The sequence below is a fragment of the Macaca mulatta genome, chromosome 14, assembly GCF_049350105.2.
Source record: "Macaca mulatta isolate MMU2019108-1 chromosome 14, T2T-MMU8v2.0, whole genome shotgun sequence".
Lineage (NCBI taxonomy): Eukaryota > Metazoa > Chordata > Mammalia > Primates > Cercopithecidae > Macaca > Macaca mulatta.
Genome location: NC_133419.1, coordinates 42,538,107 through 42,557,943, shown reverse-complemented (window position 1 = coordinate 42,557,943; position 19,837 = coordinate 42,538,107). Strand labels below are relative to the sequence as shown.

The following is a 19,837-nucleotide window of genomic DNA, read 5'->3' as shown; positions in this document are numbered from 1 at the left end:
TTTATATATGTTTGTGTGTATATATACATATATATATATTTGTGTGTGTGTGTGTGTGTGTGTGTATATATATATATTTTTTTTTTGAGATAGAGTTTCACTCTGTCGCCAGGCTAGAGTGTAGTGGCACAATCTCGGCTCACTGCAACCTCTGACTCCCTGGTTCAAGCGATTCTCCTGCCTCAGCCTCCCGAGTAGCTGGGATTACAGGCATGTTCCACCATGCCCAGCTAATTTTTGTATTTTTAGTAGAGACGAGGTTTCACCATGTTGGCCAGGATGGTCTCCATCTCCTGACCTTGTGATCTGCCTGCCTCGGCCTCCCAAAGTGCTGGGATTACAGGCGTGAGCCACCATGCCCAGCTTCAAATTATATTTTTAAAGGTCAATACAATTAATAAAGTCTAGATGGAGTGATCAAAAAGAAAAGACACAAATAACTATTAGCAGAAATGTTAAAAGTGATCAAAATTGAAAATCTGAACACATATATATTTGAAATATATATATTTACATATATAATTTGAAATGTATATATTATTTATATATATAAATGAATGTGTAATTAAAAATCTTTCTATAAGCAATTCTCCAGTCCCAGATGGGTACACTGGTGTTTTCTACCAAACGTATAAGAAATTAAACCGATCTCATACAAATATTTTCAGAAAACACAGGCAGAAGGAATATGCCCCAATTCATCTTATGAAGGAGTTTTAAGATGTACCTGGGATTTTGTTTAATCAGGTATGGCAAGACATACAGACATGAAAATGTTTGTCATGAAGGAAAATGTTTTTATTATAGTCACATCACAGTCGCCAAGAACTAGTAGGCATGTCATGCTGTTAAGGGCCACTCAGGGAAGCACAGAGACAAAATGAACAGGCAGAGAGAGCACTGGAGGGTGACTATTGTGGTTTTCCTGGGAAAAAAATAATCGGAGAAGAAAAGTAAGCAAGTTAAACAAGTTGAGTATTAAATAGTTTGAATAACTTGTATAATTTCCGTGAGGTCTCAGCTATAGGTTGGCCCCTAGTTGTTAGTCCCTGACCCTGAGGTGACTAGACTGGAGGGACAGTGTCCCAGATTGCAGGAGCTTGATAAAAGGAGATGGGTGAGAGTGTGGACTCAGGATTGGTTGAATATCAAGGCTTGCTCACAAGCAAATTGTTTATTGCCTCTAAGAAGTAACCCTGTAAAAGGTAATCCCTCCCTGGCTCTACAAAGTCCTGGGTGCCACAGAATCAAGAATATGGAAAATACGTATTTTGCGCATGTATCAAAATACCACTCTGTATTCTATAAATATGTACGATTATGTGTCAACTAGAAATAAAAGGAAAAAACAGAAAATACTGGCCCTACCCATACTTCAGCTTTCTTGCCTCCAATAAGACTCAAGTAGTTGCAGCTGCTGGTATGGTAACTCATGTTCTGTCCACCTATAAGGCTGAGATCTATGAGACAGTAATGGGTAGAGCCACATCAGTGTCTGCAGGGCACATCATGGAGTCCAGTCCATTTCCATGGACAAGCTCCCCAGTTTGGAAGGACACCTCCCCCGAGGACGTCAGTGCAAAAGACATCAGCCATGATTCATGGGCAGCCAGAGAGGGATTCATATCTTACACTTTGTTTCTTAGCATTTAAGGTGGCCCCTCCCCTGCTGCTTTCTTTTCTCTTTTCAATGTTTTTGAGAAATTTTATGACAAGGTAACTTGAGCAGGTTTATTCTTTGTTTTGCTTAGTGTTCTCTACAGCATTTTGGATCTGTGGGTTTCATTTCCATCTAATTTGGAAATGTTTTAGAAATGTGACATGTTTTGGCTGTGTCTTCACCCAAATCTCATCTTGAACTGTAGCTCCTATAATTCCCACGTGTAGTTGTGGACGGAATCTGGTGGGAGATAATTGAGTCATGGGGGCAGGTCTTTCCCATGCTGTTCTCATGGTAGTGAATAAGTCTCAGGAGATCTGATGGTTTTACAAATGGGAGTTCCCCTGTACAAGCTATCTCTTGCCTGCCACCATGTAAGAAGTTCCTTTGTAGGACCAGGCATGGTGGCTTATGCTTGTAACCCCAGCACTTTGGGAGGCCAAGGCAGGCTGATTATTTGAGGTTAGGTGTTCAAGATCAGCCTGGCCAATATGGTGAAACCCCGTCTCTACTTAAAAAAAAACAAAAAACAAAAAAAACAAAAATTAGACAGACGTAGTGGCACACGCCTGTAGTCCCAGCTACTTGGGAGACTGAGGCACGATAATTACTTGAACCCAGAAGGCAGACTGCAGTTAGCTGAGGTGGTGCCATTGTACTCCATCCTGGGCAACACAGCAAGACTCCATCTCAAAAACGAGAAAAGGAAGTTCCTTTTCTCTTCCTTCATCTCTGCCATGATTGTGAGGCCTTTCCAGCCATGTGAAACTGTGAGTCCATTAAACCTCTTTTCTCTATAAATTACCCAGTCTCAGGTATATCTTTATTAGCAATGTGAGAACAGACTAATACAGTAAATTGGTACCAGTTGAGTGGAGTACTGCTGTACAAGTACCTGAAAATGTAAAAGCGACTTTGGATCTGGATAACATGCAGAAGTTGGAACAGTTTAGAGGCTCAGAAGAAGACAGGAAGATGTGGAAAGTTTGGAACGTCCTAGAGACTTGTGGAATGGTTTTGACCAAAATGCTGATGTTGATGTGGACAACAAGGTCTAGGCTGAGGTGGTCTCAGATGGAAATGAGGAACTTGTTGAGAACTAGAATAAAGCTCACTCTTGCTATGCAGAGAGACTTGTGGCATTGTGCCCCTGCCCTAGAGATCTGTGGAAATTTGAATTTGAGAGAGATGATTTAGAATATTGAGTAGAAGAAATTTCTAAGTGGTAAGCGTTCAAGAAGAAGCAGAGGATAACAGTTTGGAAAATTTGCAGCCTGACAATGAGATAGAAAAGAAAATACTGTTTTCTGAGGGGAAATTCAAGCTGGCTGGATAAATTTACATAAATAATGAGGAGCCACATGTTAATTGCCAAAACAATGGGAAACATGTCTGCAGGGTATGTTAGAGGTCTTCACAGAAGCCCTACCTATCACAAGCCAGGGGGCCTAGGAGGAAAAATGGTTTTGTGGGCCAGGTCCAGGGCCTTGCTGCTTCATGCAGTCTCAGGAGTTGGAGCTTCGTGTTCCAGATGTGGCTTAAAGGGGCCAACATAGAGCTCAGGTCATTGCTTCAGAGAGTGCAAGCCCCAAGCCTTGGTGGGTTTACATGTGGTTTTGGGCCTGTGGGTTCACACAAGTCAAGAATTCAGGTTTGGGAACCTCTGCCTAGATTTCAGAAAATGTATGGAAATGCCTGGAGGTCCAGACAGGGGTGCTGCCGGGATGGAGCTCTCATGGAGAACCTCTGCTAGGGCAGTGAGGAAGGGAAATGTGGGGTGCAAGCACCCACAGAGTCCCCACTGGGGTACTACCTAGTGGAGCTGTTAGAAGAGGGCCACCGTCCTGCAGGCCCCAGAATGGTAGATCCATCGACAGCTTTCACCATGCTCCTGAAAAAGCTGCAGACAATGCCAGCTCATGAAAGCAGCCAGGAGGGGGCCATACCCTGCAAAGCCACAGGGGTGGAGCTGCGTAAGACCATTGGAACCCACCGCTTGCATCAGCATGACCTGGATGTGAGACATGGAGTCAATGAAGATCATTTTGGAGCTTTAAGATTTGACTTCTGCTCTGGATTTTGGACTTGCATTGAACCTTTAGCCTCTTGTTTTGTCCAATTTCTTCTATTTGGCATGGGTACTTTCCCAATGCCTATACCCTCATTGTATCTAGAAACAAACTAAATTGCTTTTGATTTTACAGGCTCCTAGGCAGAAGGGATTTTGTCTAAGATGGAACTTTGGACTGTGGACTTTTAAGTTAATAGTGAAATGAGTTAAGACTTTGGGGGACTGTTAGGAAGGTATAGTTGGTTTTGAAATGTGAGGACATAAGATTTGGGAGGGACCAGGGGCAGAATGATATAGTTTGTGACCCTACCCAAATCTCATCTTGAATTGTAGCTCCCGTAATTCCCACGTTATGGGAGGGACCCAGTGGGAGATAATTGAACCATGGAGGCAGGTCTTTCCTGTGCTGTTCTCAGTGTAGTGAATAAGTCTCATGAGACCTGATGATTTTATAGATGGGAGTTCCTCTGCACAAGCTCTCCCTTGCCTGCCACTGTGTAAGAAGTCGCTTTACTCTTTCTTCATCTTCCACCATGGTTGTGAGGCCTCCCTACCCATGTGGAACTGTGAGTCCATTAAACTTCTTTTCTTTATAAATTAGCCATACTCGGCTATATATTTATTAGCAGTGTGAGAACAGACTAATACAAAATGGTTTTAAAATTCTCATCCCAACTCATTCTGACATACCCAGTTATTTATATGTTAGACCAGTTGATATGGTCTCACAAGTCAGTGAAGCACTAGTCATTTTCCCACTCTTTTTTATCTTTGCTTCAGTTTGGGTTTTTCTGGCTATATTTATTATATCTTCAATTTTAGTGACTTCTTTATTTGTATTTAATATACTGTTAATTTAATTTAGTGAATTTTTGAATTTTTGATATTTTTTAAAGTTCCATTTACTTCTTTTTTAAATATTTCATTCCTCTCTTTTTGTTCATGTTTTTGTTTCAATTACTGAGCATAGTTAACGTATTTGTAATATATGTTTAAATTAATTTTTTCTAATTCTATTTTTTTTCATTTCTGTTTCGGTTTCTATTGATTTTATGTTCTCCCAATCCTGTGTTTTGTTTTCCTGCTTTTTGGCATGCCTAGAAATTTATTATTGTATACTAGACATCATGTATGTTAAATACCTGGATTTTGTAGTCTTTGTTCCGGTGGGCAGTTACTTGCAGATAAGTCTGATTTTTTCAAACAAGTTTTTAAGCATCTTTAGGCTGGGCCTAGAGTCATCTTTATGCTACAGGTAATTTACCACTTCTACTAATACATGACTCTTGTGGTCTCTCTACTAAATGCCCTGTTTGAACAACAAGGACTCTCCATGCTTGCTGGCCAAAATTCAAGTATCTACCTCTGGAGGTATGAATGCTGAGGGTTGTTTAGCTTATCACTAACCAGTTCTTTACTACCTGGCATTGTGGAGAACAGAAGGAATAAAATGATGTGACCTTTTTCAGTTTCATTCTGTGCACATGCAGCTTACCAATGAGCAAAGACTCAACATGAGCAATATGCACATCTGCAAAGCTCTTCACATAGTTCTTACTGTGGAACCCTTCCCTACAACTTCTAGCTTCTTCAGACTCCCTGACTTTTTATTTCTGTTCATCAACTCACCTTCAACTCAGGATTACTGCTGTGCTCTACTTATAATCCTTTTCCCTGGACGATAATCTGGAATGCTCCTCCAGGCAGTAAATGGATAATTATAGATTCCTCTCGTTTATTTCTCTTGTCTCAGAAATCACAGTCCTTCTCACTTTTGTTCCATTTCTGGGAAACCATTGTTTTCAGTATTTTGTCCTATTTTCTAGTTGCTTATTTTGGAAACATAATTACAGTACGTTCATCATTTCCAATAGTAGAATTCCCTGTACCTCACTTTAAATTGCATTTTAGAGATTGCAAGTCGGTTACCAAATATAATGTTCATGTGAATCCAATAGTTTTGTAATCTTTTAATTTATAAAATAATTGTGATAATTCAATCTACATATTACAAATTACTTAAGTACTATAATTAAGAATTTTAGAGAGACAGGGATAATTATCATTTATTTCATACATAAAAGTAAAATTTTAATTCAATATTCAAATTTTACCTTAAATGGAAATTTTAATTATACTATGGCTTATCTGCAATAGCAACACATAATATAGGAGTTAGTTGTAATAACAGTCTCCTAGGACTGTTTAAAGTATTTAAACATTTTGTTTAAGCGTAAGCCATTATAAATATACGTCAGAGGAAATGTGGTGTTCTATTATTAAAACATACTTCTAAACATCTAAATATGTCATAAAACATTTGCAAAAATTTAAACATGATAACAATATTTTTCAAAAGCCTACCTACACATATTCATTATTATTTGTTGAAAAGCAGCAAATTTCAAGTTTACCACAGGGGGAAAAAAAACATGTTAGTGAGATATGGTATTTAATAAAATTCTAGAGCATGTAGCTTGGATATTAAATACTTGTACTGCGTTTATTTTCCTGAAATGGTGGAGTATTGCATTTATTTTTCAGATGATCAATTCATGATATGTCACTTGATGTTCACAATCCACACATTTTGATCTGGAGCATGGTTTCCTTCAAATAGACTCCTGCTTTATCAAGATGACCACTAAACAAGATTAAAATACACAAAGAATAAGAAATGTAATTAAAATTTATATAAGGAAAGATTATATATATCATAAATGATTTGGAAATGGTCTCAGGGAAAACCTATTTCATACAAGAATTATTGTAAAAATTAATTCTTAATAGCTAGGAATGCTATTTTAAACTAAAGTAAGGTCACATTCAGATAGAAGCCAGATACAGAAAACATTATCATCAAATAAATCGCATCTGAAGATGGATATGATATAGAACAATCCTCTATAATTCATACAACAAATACTGCAAGCAGAAAGAATTTGTAGAAACCGAGGATATCAGTTACGAGAAAGGTCAAAGTCATTTCTATACATAATAGATGTGACAGAGACGTTAATATAAAGCTTTTATTTTCCAAGTCTTATGTTATGTGAGTCACTAACGCAGCATATCTTAGGCATCTGATGAGTGTGTTTATGTTTTAAAATGACCCAGAATAAAGTCAGCAACAGGGACAAATAAAAGACAAGAAAAATGAAAAAACTGTCTACATCAGTACTGGCAGAAGTTTAACCTTAAAATAATATTTAACGATAATTTTAACATTCGTAAGTACATATACTTAATATAATTTTTAAAAGGTTTTATTATATAAACGTTGGCCGGGCGTGGTGGCTTACGCCTGTAATCCCAACACTTTGGGGGCTGAGACGGGCGGATTACCTGAGGTCAGGAGAATTTGAGACCAGCCTGGCCAACATGGTGAAACCCCATCTCCACTAAAAATACAAAAATTAGCTGGGCGTGGTGGCACACGCCTGTAATCCCAGCTACTCGGGAGGCTGAGGCAGGAGAATTGCTTGAGCCGGGGAGGCAGAGGTTGCAGTGAACAGAGATTGTGCCACTGCACTGCAGCCTGGCCACCAGAGCAAGACTTTGTCTCAAAAGAAAAAAAAAAAGAAGTTTAGCAGACAAAAATAAAAACAAAAATATTTTTTCAAACTTCTTTTAACAACTGTGTTCTAGCTTCATCACACATCCTCTGTTCTACTGAGCACAACTTATTTGCCAAATAAAGTACTTATTTTTAGGAATTCAGGCCTTTATTTTGTTCCAAAACATTTAAATTGTACAAAAACTATTATCGCATTTTTTCTTAAAAATCGATTTAAGCAGAAAAAAATAAGAAGAGAGCAATAGTAGGGATACTGCTTATAACAAAGCAAACTGCAAAATGTATAAGAGATGAAAAGATAAAATGAGAAGAATCAACAAAGATTAAAGCAGTATTACTCTGCAGTATGGTTTCTGGTGTGTCATATTCATTATCACTTTGAGAGAAGATTAATAGAGAAATTGAGAGTAAACATTTATATTCATTTGTAACAATTTGATACTGTGACGATGTTATGAGTGATTGTATATGTTAAAGATTATCAATCCACAATGATTTGAAAATTGAAATGAAACAAAGCAAAATTTAAAAAACTGTTTTTGACCACATTTGAGAATCACTGAATGCCTGAGCTTAAATAGGAGATACTATACATCTTGGTCAATATATAGAAGAAAAACTAGAATAGGGTTTTCACAGTAACTCCTTGTTATTATCATTCTCTGAAAAGTAAGAGAAGCCTTTTAGCATAGTGTGTATTTTGGACCTTTGAGCTCCTCAGTGTTCTTTCTTGGAAGAAAGGTATACTTTCTCTTTTATGAGTTGTCAGAGCTTTTATAAATGCCCAATACCATTAGTAAAAAGTATCTGGATGTTCTGAAGACAATCCCAGAATTTTTGTATTAATGGAAATGAAAACATAAGTACCAGAGTGAACTTAGGATTTTCATATTTAATATATCTTATTTTGTATATTCTTATTTGTTTATGAAACATTTCAGTTGTCTCTGAAACCTCAAACGAGTTGGTGGGATGAATGGTATAGAACAGTTTTGTAGACATTTCTTTAAAAAACATCTGGCACTTCAAGAAAAAAGGGGGTGCTTTCTTTCAGTTTATAGCAACTTATTTTATTTTAATTTGTGGGGGGAACAGGTGGTTTTGGTTATATTCATAAGTTTTTTAGTGGTGATTTCCGAGATTTTGCTGTACCCATCAACAGACCAATATACACTATATTGGTCTATATAAAGACTATACATTGGGTATGGTCTTTTAGCCCTCACTTTCCTCCCTTCCTTCCCCATGTGTCCCTAAAGTCCATTATATCATTCTTATGCCTTCGTGACCTCATGGCTTAGCTCCCACTTGTAGGTGAGAATGAGGCAGCTACGTTGTCTGGGTTAAATATCCAGGGTTCATTGTCTCGTGCCAAGAAAATTTAGGACACGGACACACATGAGGAATTTAGGAGTGGAGGTTTAATAGGAGGAAGAAAGAGACCAGAAAACAGCTCTCTCTCTAGTGAGGGAGAGGAGATTCCTGAGAGGAAAGACTGGCCGGTGGTGGAGGCCACAGATTTTACAGTCAGGTTTGAGGAGGCGTCTGATTTACATAGGGCTCACAGATTGGTTCAATCAGGTATGATGTTTACACAGCATGCAGGGAAGGCTGGCCATCTCACCCTAACCTTATTATGCAGATGAATTTTCCCCTTGACCATTGACATCTTCTCTGCTTCTTACTATACACGTGGCTGGCAGAGAAGGGAAGATGGAACTGTCATTTTGAACATGATTGGCACAATGGCCAGATCTATGTCTGCAGCTCGATTTTATGGCCTGCCCTTTGTTAGAAGGAAAATGATTTGGGGCTGCTTTTCATTAAAGGGAAAACCTTAACAAGGACTTCCATGCCCTCACTATCTGCCTAAGTAATTTCTTCTTAACTCCTGTATCAAGAATACATAATATTTTATTTTCCATTCCTGAATTTCTTCACTTAGAATAATGGTCTGCAACTTCATCCAGGTTGCTGCAAATGCCATTATTTTGTTTCATTTTATGACTGTTCCATTTTATCTATATATCAGATTTTCTTTATCCACTGGTTGTTTGATGTGCATTTAGACTTGTTCCACATTTTTGCAATTGCAAACTGCACTTCTATAAACATGCCTGTGTAAGTGCCTTTTTGATATAATGACTTATTTTCCTCTGGATAGATACCCAGTAGTGGGATTGCTGGATCAAATGGTAGTTCTAACTTTAGTTAAAAACGGGAGCTTTTGAAATTAAAAACCTTCTATGGTTTGTTAAGGGCCAAGTCATGGAAGAAAAAAAGATTGATGGTACTAGATATTGAAATGACAAAGAGATAGAAAGAGTAACGAATAACTGTGTGTAAATGAATCAAGAGGTACTTGGTTCAGAAATGATGGCAATTGTCTTGCACTATAGAAAGGTACATTCAGGAATAATTCTCTTTTCTTTCCTATATCTCAAATTATTATACTTTATACTAAGAGATAACTTGAAAGGTGAAAATATATGTTGCATAGGCATATTTTAATGCTTAAAAGAGAGACACAGATTATGGGGTTGGAGTTATAAACATTGGTATATCAGCAAGGGAAGAGGTTTGTTGATATTTAAGGCAAAACACTAACTGTGTATAGTTGATGGTCCTAGGTTTCTGTATGGCAATGTGTAAGTTCCCTTCATTATGCAAAAACAAATGGAAAACAAAGCCAATGGGTTGAACTTTTACTCATAATATGCATTTTCTCCAAAATCTCAGAGAGGAGGAAGTTGCAGAAAGAGAATCCTCACAGTCTATAAAAGGAAGGAAAGTACTTTCTTCCATGCTAATGGTACCTCTATTCTCTTCAGGGCAGCAAGGAAGTCAGTTTAATTTTTCACATTTCTAAATTTATTTGCAGCTAGGGGTGGCCAGTAAACCAATTTTGATCAAAGAGATTTAAGTGGAGCTTTCCAGTCTGACATAAAAAGAGCTTGTTCCTTCCATCCTTACAATAAGAAAAAGTCAGAACAAACTGAAAAGCAATTAATCTTGTTACATTCATCAAAGAAGTGAGGGCACAGGGCAAACTACTACCCTGAAAACCAGAGAGACAGACAAGTGGATGTGGAGAATCAGAACTTGCCAGGAACAGAAGCCTTCTCTCTAAGGCCAATACCAGTGGGAACATGTCAACTTTATTTGATGAATGGCTGGAAGCTCAGTATGCATCAGCTTAAATTAAAAGCTCTGGGTGTAGAGAGGACAGTCTTAAGGAAGCTTCCATAGTTTCCTAAATTTTACCTCCAGGAGCCTCACTAGATCTCACTGTAAAGATCAGAGAACAATCTTTTTTTGCTTCTAGTAGTGAAAGGGGAAAAGTAATCATTTAAAAATACCTCAGAGCTCTCCGTTCTCTTTACAAGAGCATGCTCTCAAGAGAAACTATTTTAGCAGAGCCTAAATAAATTGGATTTTACCAAATTCTAAGTGACTTAGGGGAAAGGAAATACACAACTCCTGTTCCCTATAGCTTTCCTATCTCACCTAATAGAGAGAATAGCAAAGAAAAAGCTGTGAAATTTACATCCTAGGGATAGGAAACTGCTCTTGCAGTGAAAACTTATGACAGTAAAGACTTCTGATCTAACCAGCTCCATCTTGCCTTTCACCTCCCAACTGCCCTTGGTTATTCCAGGGCATGGACAAAGCTAACTATAGGAGAAATTTAGTTTACAGTTTCATAATAGCCCGTCCCCAAAACTAAACCACCTTTGTAAAACTAATGAAAGGCCACAAGGTTAGGAGGATGAGAGTGGCCTGAATTCTGCTATGATGCAGGCATAGTCAAATGATTACCAGCCATTATTCTGGAGGTCACAAGATTTGCAGCTTCCCCTATTCACTATTGTAGAAACTAGGATTGACCTTTTGACATGTCTTTTCAGGCTTTTGCATTTCTGATGACCAGGCAGCCTGATATTGACCCAAGACCCTTAGCTCAACTAGTCCTGTGGTCCCCACCCAGAAGTAGACTCATCTCATGAGGGGGCATTTTCCATACCCCTGTAATTTCATTCCCAACCAACCAACAGCCCATTCCCATAGGCCCCTGCCCATAAAACTATCCTTGAAAAAGCTTAGCCTCCGAATTTTCAGAGAGGCTGATTTGATTAATAATAAAGCTCTAGTCTCCTGTTTAGCTGGCTCTATGTGTATTAAACTCTTTCTCTATTGCAATTCCCAGTCTTGATAAATTGGCTCTATCTGGGTAGTTTGCAAAATGAGCCCATTGGGCAGTTATAGATACAGACTCACTTAAAGACTGAATCCTAATCATAAGCTGTGGAACCCTTCTTCCTCTACAACTTACCAACACATCAATTAGTCTCCTGTATATATCAGAGGATTTCAGCTTTAAAAAATTACAAGCTGCAGATATTATTTAAGAAAGAGTCCCTAGCAAGACCAAAAATAAGGAGGAAGACAAAACTGAATCGGGAAATTTTACCCTCTGATATCACAGCTGCAAGTGAACAGAAAATGCAGCCTAAATATTAGTCAGATAAGCATAAAACCTGCACTACAGGCTTATCTTAGTTTCTGTTACCCAATACATCGTTTCCAGCTTTCAGTAAAAAATGACAAGACACACTAAAGGGCAGAAACAATCTGAAGTGAAAAAGTAAGCATCAATCAGATCCAGACTCAGATAATAGCAGATATTTTAGAATTATCAGACTAGGAACTTATAATAATTATGACAAATATCCTAAGTTCTGATAGAAAAGTGGATATAATGCAAGAAAAGATGGGTAATATAAGGCAAAATGGAAAATCTAAGAAGAAATCAAACTAACACTAAAAGTCTAAAATATTTTAATGGAGATGAAGCATGACATTGATAGACTCATTAATAGGCTGAACTCAGAGGAAAAAAAATAATTAGCTTAAAGATATGTAAATAGAAACTTTCCAAACTAACAGTAAAGAGAAAAAAGTATTAAAAAAAGGAATACATTATTTAAAAACTGAGCAAAAATTACAAAAGTATAAATATACATAATTGGAGAAAAAAGAAGGAAGAAGGAAAGGAAGAGGAAGAAGAGGAAGAGGAAGAAGAAGAAAGAAGAAGGAAGAAGAAAGAAAGGAAAGAAGGAAGAGAAGGAGGAGAAACAGAATAAATACTGACATAAAAATAGATGAGAACCTTCTAAAGTTAATGATAGACAACAAACCACAGATCCAGAAAATTTGTAAGACACAAAGCAGGATAAACACCAGATAAATGTCTACATCTAGACATATGATATTTAAACTGCAAAAAAATCAGACGAAAATGAAATCTTGAAAGAAGCTGGGGAAAAGTGGTAGGATAACTTACATAAATAGGAACATAAATAGCAACAATTACATAGGATTTCTTTACAGAAATCATGCAAGTAATAAGAGAATGGAGTAAGATATTTAAAGTGTTCAAAGAAAAAGAGCAGAAACCTAGGATTCCGTATCGAGTGCAAGTATCCTTCCAAAGTGAAAGAGAACTAAAGACTTCCTCAGACAAACAAAAATGGAAGGAATATTTGTTCCTAGTAAGCTTGCCCACACAGCGATAGTTAAGAAATTTTCAGAGAAAAGGAAAATGTTGTAAGTCAGAAACTTGGGCGCACATAAAGAAAGGAAGAGCATTAGAAATGGAAAACAAAAACAAAACAAAACAAAAAAACGGTAAAATAAAATACTTTATCTGTCTTATTCTAACTGATCTAAGTAATTGTTCAAAATAATAATTGCAACAATGTATGTGTTTTTTATGTTTTATGGAGAAGTGAATGACAATAATGTTATGAAGAATAAGAAAAGGGGAATGGGAATACTGTGAAGGTAACTGCATTACCCATAAAGTAGTATAGTGTTATTTGAAAGTGAACTTGAACAAATTATAAATGTATAGTTCAAATGTAAAGGAAACCACTGAAAAAGTTAAAAAATAAAATAAAACAAGTATAATTGATATGCTAAGACAGGAGAGAATATTGAATAATATAAATTGCTCAAAACTAGAGAATGCAGAAGAATGGAAAAACAAAAGACATAAATGAAAGAAAAAATAAGTCCACAACTAAAAGACAGTAACAGATAAGGCACATACTAACCCAACTATATCAATAATCACTTCAAATGTCAATGATCTTAAAGACAAACACTGTCAGAGTAAATAAAAATACAATACACAACTGTATGTTGTTTACAAGAAACTCATTTTAAGTATAAGGGCAGATAGAGTCAAAGGGATGGAGAAAGATATACCTTGCTAACAATAATCAAAAGAAAGCTGAAGAAGGATTATTAATTTCAGACAAATCAGACTTCAGAACAAGAAAATTATCAATGATAAAGAGGGGCATTACATAGTAATAATGAGGTAAAATTACATAGTAATCCTTAATGTGTTTGTGCCTAACAACACAACGTCAAAATATGTGAGGCAAAAACTGATAAAAGTGCACGAAGAAATAGACAAATCTGCTATTATAGCTGGAAATGTCAATTCCTTCTAACAGTAATTGACAGATCTAGCAGGCAGAAAATCTGTAAGAATATATTTGAACTGAACAGCACCATCAGTCAGTTGAATTTAATTGATGTTAATAGTTACTTTAATTACCAACAGCAGAATACACATTTTTCTCAAGACACATGGAACATTCACGAAGACAGATCACATTCAATGTCACTAAAATATACCTTAACAAATTTAAAAGGATAGAAATCATACAAAGTGTGTTCTCAGACCACAGTGGAGTTAAACTAGAAACCAATAACAAGAAAGATAACTGGAAAATCCTCAAATATTTGGAAATTAAGAATATACTTATAACTAACACATGGGTCAATGAAGAGGTTTCAAAAGAAATTTAGACTATTCTGAACAAAATGAAAATGAAAATATGATTTATTAAAATTTATAGGATATAGTAAAAGTGATGCTTTGAGAAATTTTATAGCATTAATAGAGAAGAAGTAGATCTATACTCAATATTCTAAGATTTCTCCTTAGGAAACCGGAGGAAGAAGAGCAAATTAAACCCAAAGTAAGCAGTAGAAAAGACATAAAAACTAATGCAGAAATCTATGAAATTGAAAACAATACAATAGAGAAAATTAATGAAACCAAAATATAATTCTTTGAAAATATTAGTAAAATTGATAAACTTTTGCCAGACTAACCAAAAAAGACACAAATTACTAACATTATAAATAAAAGACAGACCATAAGTGCCAATCCCATGAACATTAAAAGAAAAATAAAAGAATATAATCAACAGCTCTATGCTCATCAACTTGAAAACTTAGGTAAAACTGACCAAATCTAAAAAGGATTCAATCTACTAAAATTCACATGAGACATAGATAATCTAGATAGGATTATGATATATTTAAAAAATTAATTAATAATTACCAGTCTTTCAAAATAGAAAATACTAGACCCAGATGGTTTCACTGATTAATTCTACCAAATATTTAAAGCAGACATTTTACTAATTCTTTACAATATCTTGCAGAAAATAGAAGCAGAGGTAATACTTCTTGACTCATTCTGTGAGGCTAGCATTATCCTAATACCAAAACCAGAAAAATATATTAAAAGAAAGGAAAATGATAGACAAATATCTCTCATGAACATAGATGTAAAAATTCTCAACAAAATGTTAGCAAATTGATCCAAATGTGTAAAAATAAGTATACACAATCTGAGACTTATCCCAAGAATGTAAGGCTGTTTCAACATCTAAAAATTATGTAATGAAAATATCATATCAAAAGGCTAAAGGAGAAAAATCATATGATCATATGAACAATGAATAATGAGAATTTGACAAAATCCAGCACCAATTTATGATAAAAGTTTTCAGTAGTAGGTGTAGAGAGGGATGTCTTCCACTTAATAAGGAACATCTCTAAAATACCTACACCTAACATTATAGTTACTGGCAAGAAACCAGATTTTTTTTTCAGTTAACATTAGGAAAAAGGCAAAAATGTACCTTCTCACTTCTGTTCAACATCATAATGGAAGACATAGCTAATACAGTAAGACAAGAAAAGGAAATAAATGTTATACCATTTGAGAAGAAAGAAATAAATTGTTCCGTGTCTTCCTTCACAGATGACCTGACTGTCTAAGTAGAAAATCCCAAAGAATCAATAATAGCAATAAAAAACAACCAAAAAAACTCTTGGAAGTAATAAACAATTATAGTAAGTTTACAGGATGTAAGTTTAATACACAAAATTCAATTGATTTCCTTTATGCCAACAATGAACAATTTGAATGCAAAGTGAAAAACAGCCTGCCATTTAAATTAGCAACAACAAATAAAATACTTAGGCATAAATCCAAGAAAATATGTATAAAATCTGGATCAGGAAAATTATAAAACTCAGGTAAAAAAGATGATCTAAATAAATAGGAGAAATTCTATGTTAATTTATAAGAAGACTGAATATTGTTTAAGATATCAGTTATTTCCAAACTGATCCTTTGGATCCAGCACAATCCCAATAAAAATTCTAGCAAGTTACTTTGTAGATTTCACCAAACTGATTCTAAATTTTATATTGAAAGGGAAAAGTTCCAGAATAGCCAACACAACATTGAGGGAGAAGAACAGAAGAGGACTGACACTACCTGATTTCTAGACTTACTGTAAATCTATAGTTTTCAAGACAGTATATTATTGGTGAAAAGCAGGATTCAATGAAACAGAATAGGGGACTCAGAAATACACCCACATAAATATATAGTCAATAAACCTTTCATATGGAAGCAAAGGCAATACAATAGAGAAAAGATAGTCTTTTCAACAAATGGTATTAGAACTTGATATCTACATGAAAATGATAATGATAATCTGGGCACTGACACCTTTCATTAACATTAACTCGCTATGGATCATAGACCTAAATTTAACATATACAACTGCAAAACTTCTAGGAGATAATATATAAGAGAACTAATGTGACCTTAAATTTGGCAATAAATTTTCAGATATATAGCCAAAAGATTTAAGTGATTAACCTTATGTAGTCATCGAACATATGGCAAAACAAGGACTGGAGTCCCGAACAACCTGGTTTCAATGATAATCCTCTTTTCATTAAACCATATCACCTACAGGAGATGACTGCAAAGGATATTTAAATAATAGATGAGACTTTGATTATAAGACTTTTAAGACTGAAATTAAAAATTTCTCAAAGAGAAAAGGAAAAACAAAATTTATAGTGAATATTACATGAATTAAAATGAGGATGTCATTTGCATTTAATGATCTGTTAATTTTAGTGAAACCTCTATACTTACTAGGAGTCCTGGTTCTGGAATAGGAGAAGGCCTTGCAAACCTTTTATTCAATCTCCTCTTCTCTTTCTTTAGGTTTTGCATATTCTGAATACGTTTATTTGCAAGCTTTAAAAAAATTAAAATGAAAGAAAAATCATACTTTTTTGTAACATATAAAGATAACATGCTGATTATATTTTTGGTTTGTGTCAATAAAAAAGGTAAACACCACCACTGCAAACGGTTTACGTAACTACATAGAAATAGGGAGGAAAATCCCTTTTGTTCAAATGTGTGGTTCATAGGTGAAGAAAACCACATTGGAGCATCAGTAGAGTTTTCAAATAGACTATTCTTGATTCTCATCTTACCACTGTGTACATTTAAATAGATCCAGACACATGGATTAGTGTGTTTACTTTTCCTTTAAAAATAATGTTATTAAAGACACCTAGCGAATTTTCTCTACAGAAGCAAGAAAACAATTATTCACTCCTTTGAAATGTTGCATGATGCACATAAATTTTTATGCCACCATTGTATGGTATCTACAAGTAGCAGAGACCTAGGAGATCAAACTAGAATTCTTTGAAGCTAATGAAATACAGTAATAGAATAAAAAGGATATGAATAACAATAACTTTTTATCCACTTCCAATGAAGTATAAATTGGTACAATTGCTTTGAAAACAAACTTTTTAAAAAATCCACTGCTAATGGAGTATAAAGTTGAACAATTGCTTTGAAAACAATGTGGCACTACTTTTTAACAATAGAAAATTTGCTTTCCCTATGATTTAACCATTGCACTCCTGCCTACATAATCAAGGCATTCTTGTGCATGGGGAAAGAAGCCGTGTACTAGAATGTTTGCAGTAGTACTATTCATTTTAGGAAAATGTAAAAATAACACAATGTCCATAAACAAGAGAAAGGATTAATGAACTGTGATATGTTCCATGACAAAATATTGAACAGCAGTGAAAATAAAGAGACTATATACAGCAATATAGATAGATCTTAGGAAATAATATTGAGAAGAAAGAGTAAATCATACACTAAATTTTGTGTGATCTTATGTTTATAAAGTTCAAACCCAAGCAAAAGCAGATAATGCACTCATAGAGGCACCTATGTAACAAACTATTAAAGAAAAGGAAGAGATTGATGTAACTAAAATTCCAGATGGTGGTTACCTCTCGGAGAGATCTTAGGAGGTAGAATAGAAAAGCATTCCCTAGCTGGATTCAGAAATACTGAATATCTTAATCCTTAAATGGGAGACATATTATAGTTTATAAATTATATCTGCCACATATGTTTTTGTATATGTATCAAATGTTACATTAAAAAATAACATAAGTCATTTACTTTACTCTAGTTAAGACCCATTCCAATAGTAGTCATGAGATCCCAGAGTCCCAAGAAATATACCGAAGTGTCTACTTAATACAAGTTCTATTATGTTAGGGACAACTACATAAAGGAACAAGTTACATGCACAATGTTTAAACAACCAGAACCTAGTTCTTTATTTGAACATTACCTGCCGCTCAGTGACTTCTGAAGGATGATGTTGTCTTGGTCCTTCCTATATAATATGCAAAATTAAAACACATTGACACACAAAAAAGTCATTAAAAAATAGTAAATTAGTTATTAGTAAGCCTATGCTACTTTTACATTTATGTATTATATGAATCATTTCGACTATAAGAGGCAGGTTAAAAAAAAACAAAAAGAAAAAAGAAAAAAAGGTTCAGAATTAAAACATCTAACATAAAAATTGTGGTGGAAGATGGAGACAGTATTATGATAAAAAGAACCAACTGTGAGCCACCTTACAGATAAAAGGCAGAGTATGAGAAATAAGAAAACAATTATTCAGGAGGGAAAGAATGTACAAGAAATAGAAAAATGCATGTTTCTGCTTGTATAGGACTTCAGCGGTGCCATTGAACAATCTAGTCTTCAATCTGGTTTCAAAGCCTAGGAATAATTGGTGATGTATTGAGATCATGTGGTTTTCTGAAGCACAGGGAGCTTGGCTGTTAGATTCTCACCACTTCCTCTATTTCTTGATTGTACCTTAAATACTTCTTCCTTCACTCATTTTCATCTAATCTTTTAACCAGAAGACCCAAGAGAAATCTGTTCCACATCTGGCAATTGAGAACTTTATCCTGCTCCCTACTTCTGTAATTTCCACTCCACCTCCTAGGGCAGGTCAATGGGGCAGTCAACATACAGTTGATGTACCTGACCTCTAAGCACACAATAGGTGGAGCTTTGTCTTGTTTCAGGGGGGTCCAGCAGTCAGGATGTAGTCTGTCTACATCACCTGGAATTTCCCAACCCCAACCACCAAACCACATTTGTAAGAGCTAGAAGTACCATGGCCAAGGCCACAGTGGCCTGGAGCTCAAGGCACAGGACAGAGTAGCAGAGGTGAGGTTATAGACCCCAGCAGACTCACAGGGCTGACTTGGGAAGGCTCGATGTCCCAGCAGTACAGGCACATGCCGTGGAGCCTTAGGGCACCCCCTGACGCCTACTGCCTGTCCTGGACCAAGTGATTATGGGGTCCAACACTCACAGCCTTCAAACCCTGCCCCCACCCAGTTCCATCACAATTCTCTTTATTCTCCTCCCTGCTATGGGCCCCGCCCTTTGCCCAGTTGTATTCCAGTCCAGTGCAGGGAAGGCAAGGCCTCAAGTTGTCTGCAGTGTCTTTGACTTATGGAAGTCAGTTTACCATAATTCCCTATATTCTATCCATCTTCCTCAGAAAATTGAAGAATACCAATTTCCCACCTTTTCTACCCTTCATTTCTCTAGTCTCTCTCTTTATAAAGCCCCTTTTATTTGTTAACATACCTAACTTAGTCTCCATGTTCTGTTACTTCAGACTATCTATTGTTAGGGTTCTCAATTCCACTACCTCATTCTTGTTCCTTCACAGCTTCTAGTTGGGTTGACCCAACTGTCTGCCTTCTTCCCATCCATCTATACCAGGTGAAGCGAGGAGAAGCTTGAAGATGGTTGGAATACATACTTGTGACCCTTAATTTATTTATTTATTGTTTATTTATTCTTTTTTTTTTTTTTTTTCCCGAGTCTCTCTCTGTCACCCAGGCTGGAGTGCAGTGCCAGGATCTTAGCTCACTGCTACCTCTGCCTCCAGGGTTCAAGCAATTCTCCCATTTCAGCCTCCCAAGTAGC

At 35.8% G+C, this 19,837-nt stretch overlaps 1 protein-coding gene across 1 annotated transcript; it reads right to left on the bottom strand.

Annotated features, from left to right (window-relative positions):
- Positions 1 to 5,771: 5,771 nt before the first annotated feature.
- On the bottom strand, positions 5,772 to 19,187 carry CCDC179 (coiled-coil domain containing 179). The gene is made up of 4 exons (XM_015114624.3): positions 19,092 to 19,187; positions 18,162 to 18,206; positions 16,637 to 16,741; positions 5,772 to 6,375 (listed from the first exon to the last, which is right to left on the bottom strand). The coding sequence occupies exons 1-4, from the start codon at positions 19,134 to 19,136 to the stop codon at positions 6,364 to 6,366; spliced, it is 207 nt and encodes a 68-aa protein (XP_014970110.1). The 5' UTR covers positions 19,137 to 19,187; the 3' UTR covers positions 5,772 to 6,363.
- Between the last annotated feature and the right edge of the window lie 650 nt (positions 19,188 to 19,837).

Coding starts and splice junctions, on each gene's coding strand:
- CCDC179 (XM_015114624.3), bottom strand. CDS start 19,136: ATGTGCCTGTACTGCTGGGACATCGAGCCTTCCCAAGTCAGCCCT. Junction 18,207..19,091: donor AGCCTTCCCAAGTCAGCCCT/GTGAGTCTGCTG, acceptor CATATTATATAG/GAAGGACCAAGACAACATCA. Junction 16,742..18,161: donor CAGAAGTCACTGAGCGGCAG/GTAATGTTCAAA, acceptor ATTTTTTTAAAG/CTTGCAAATAAACGTATTCA.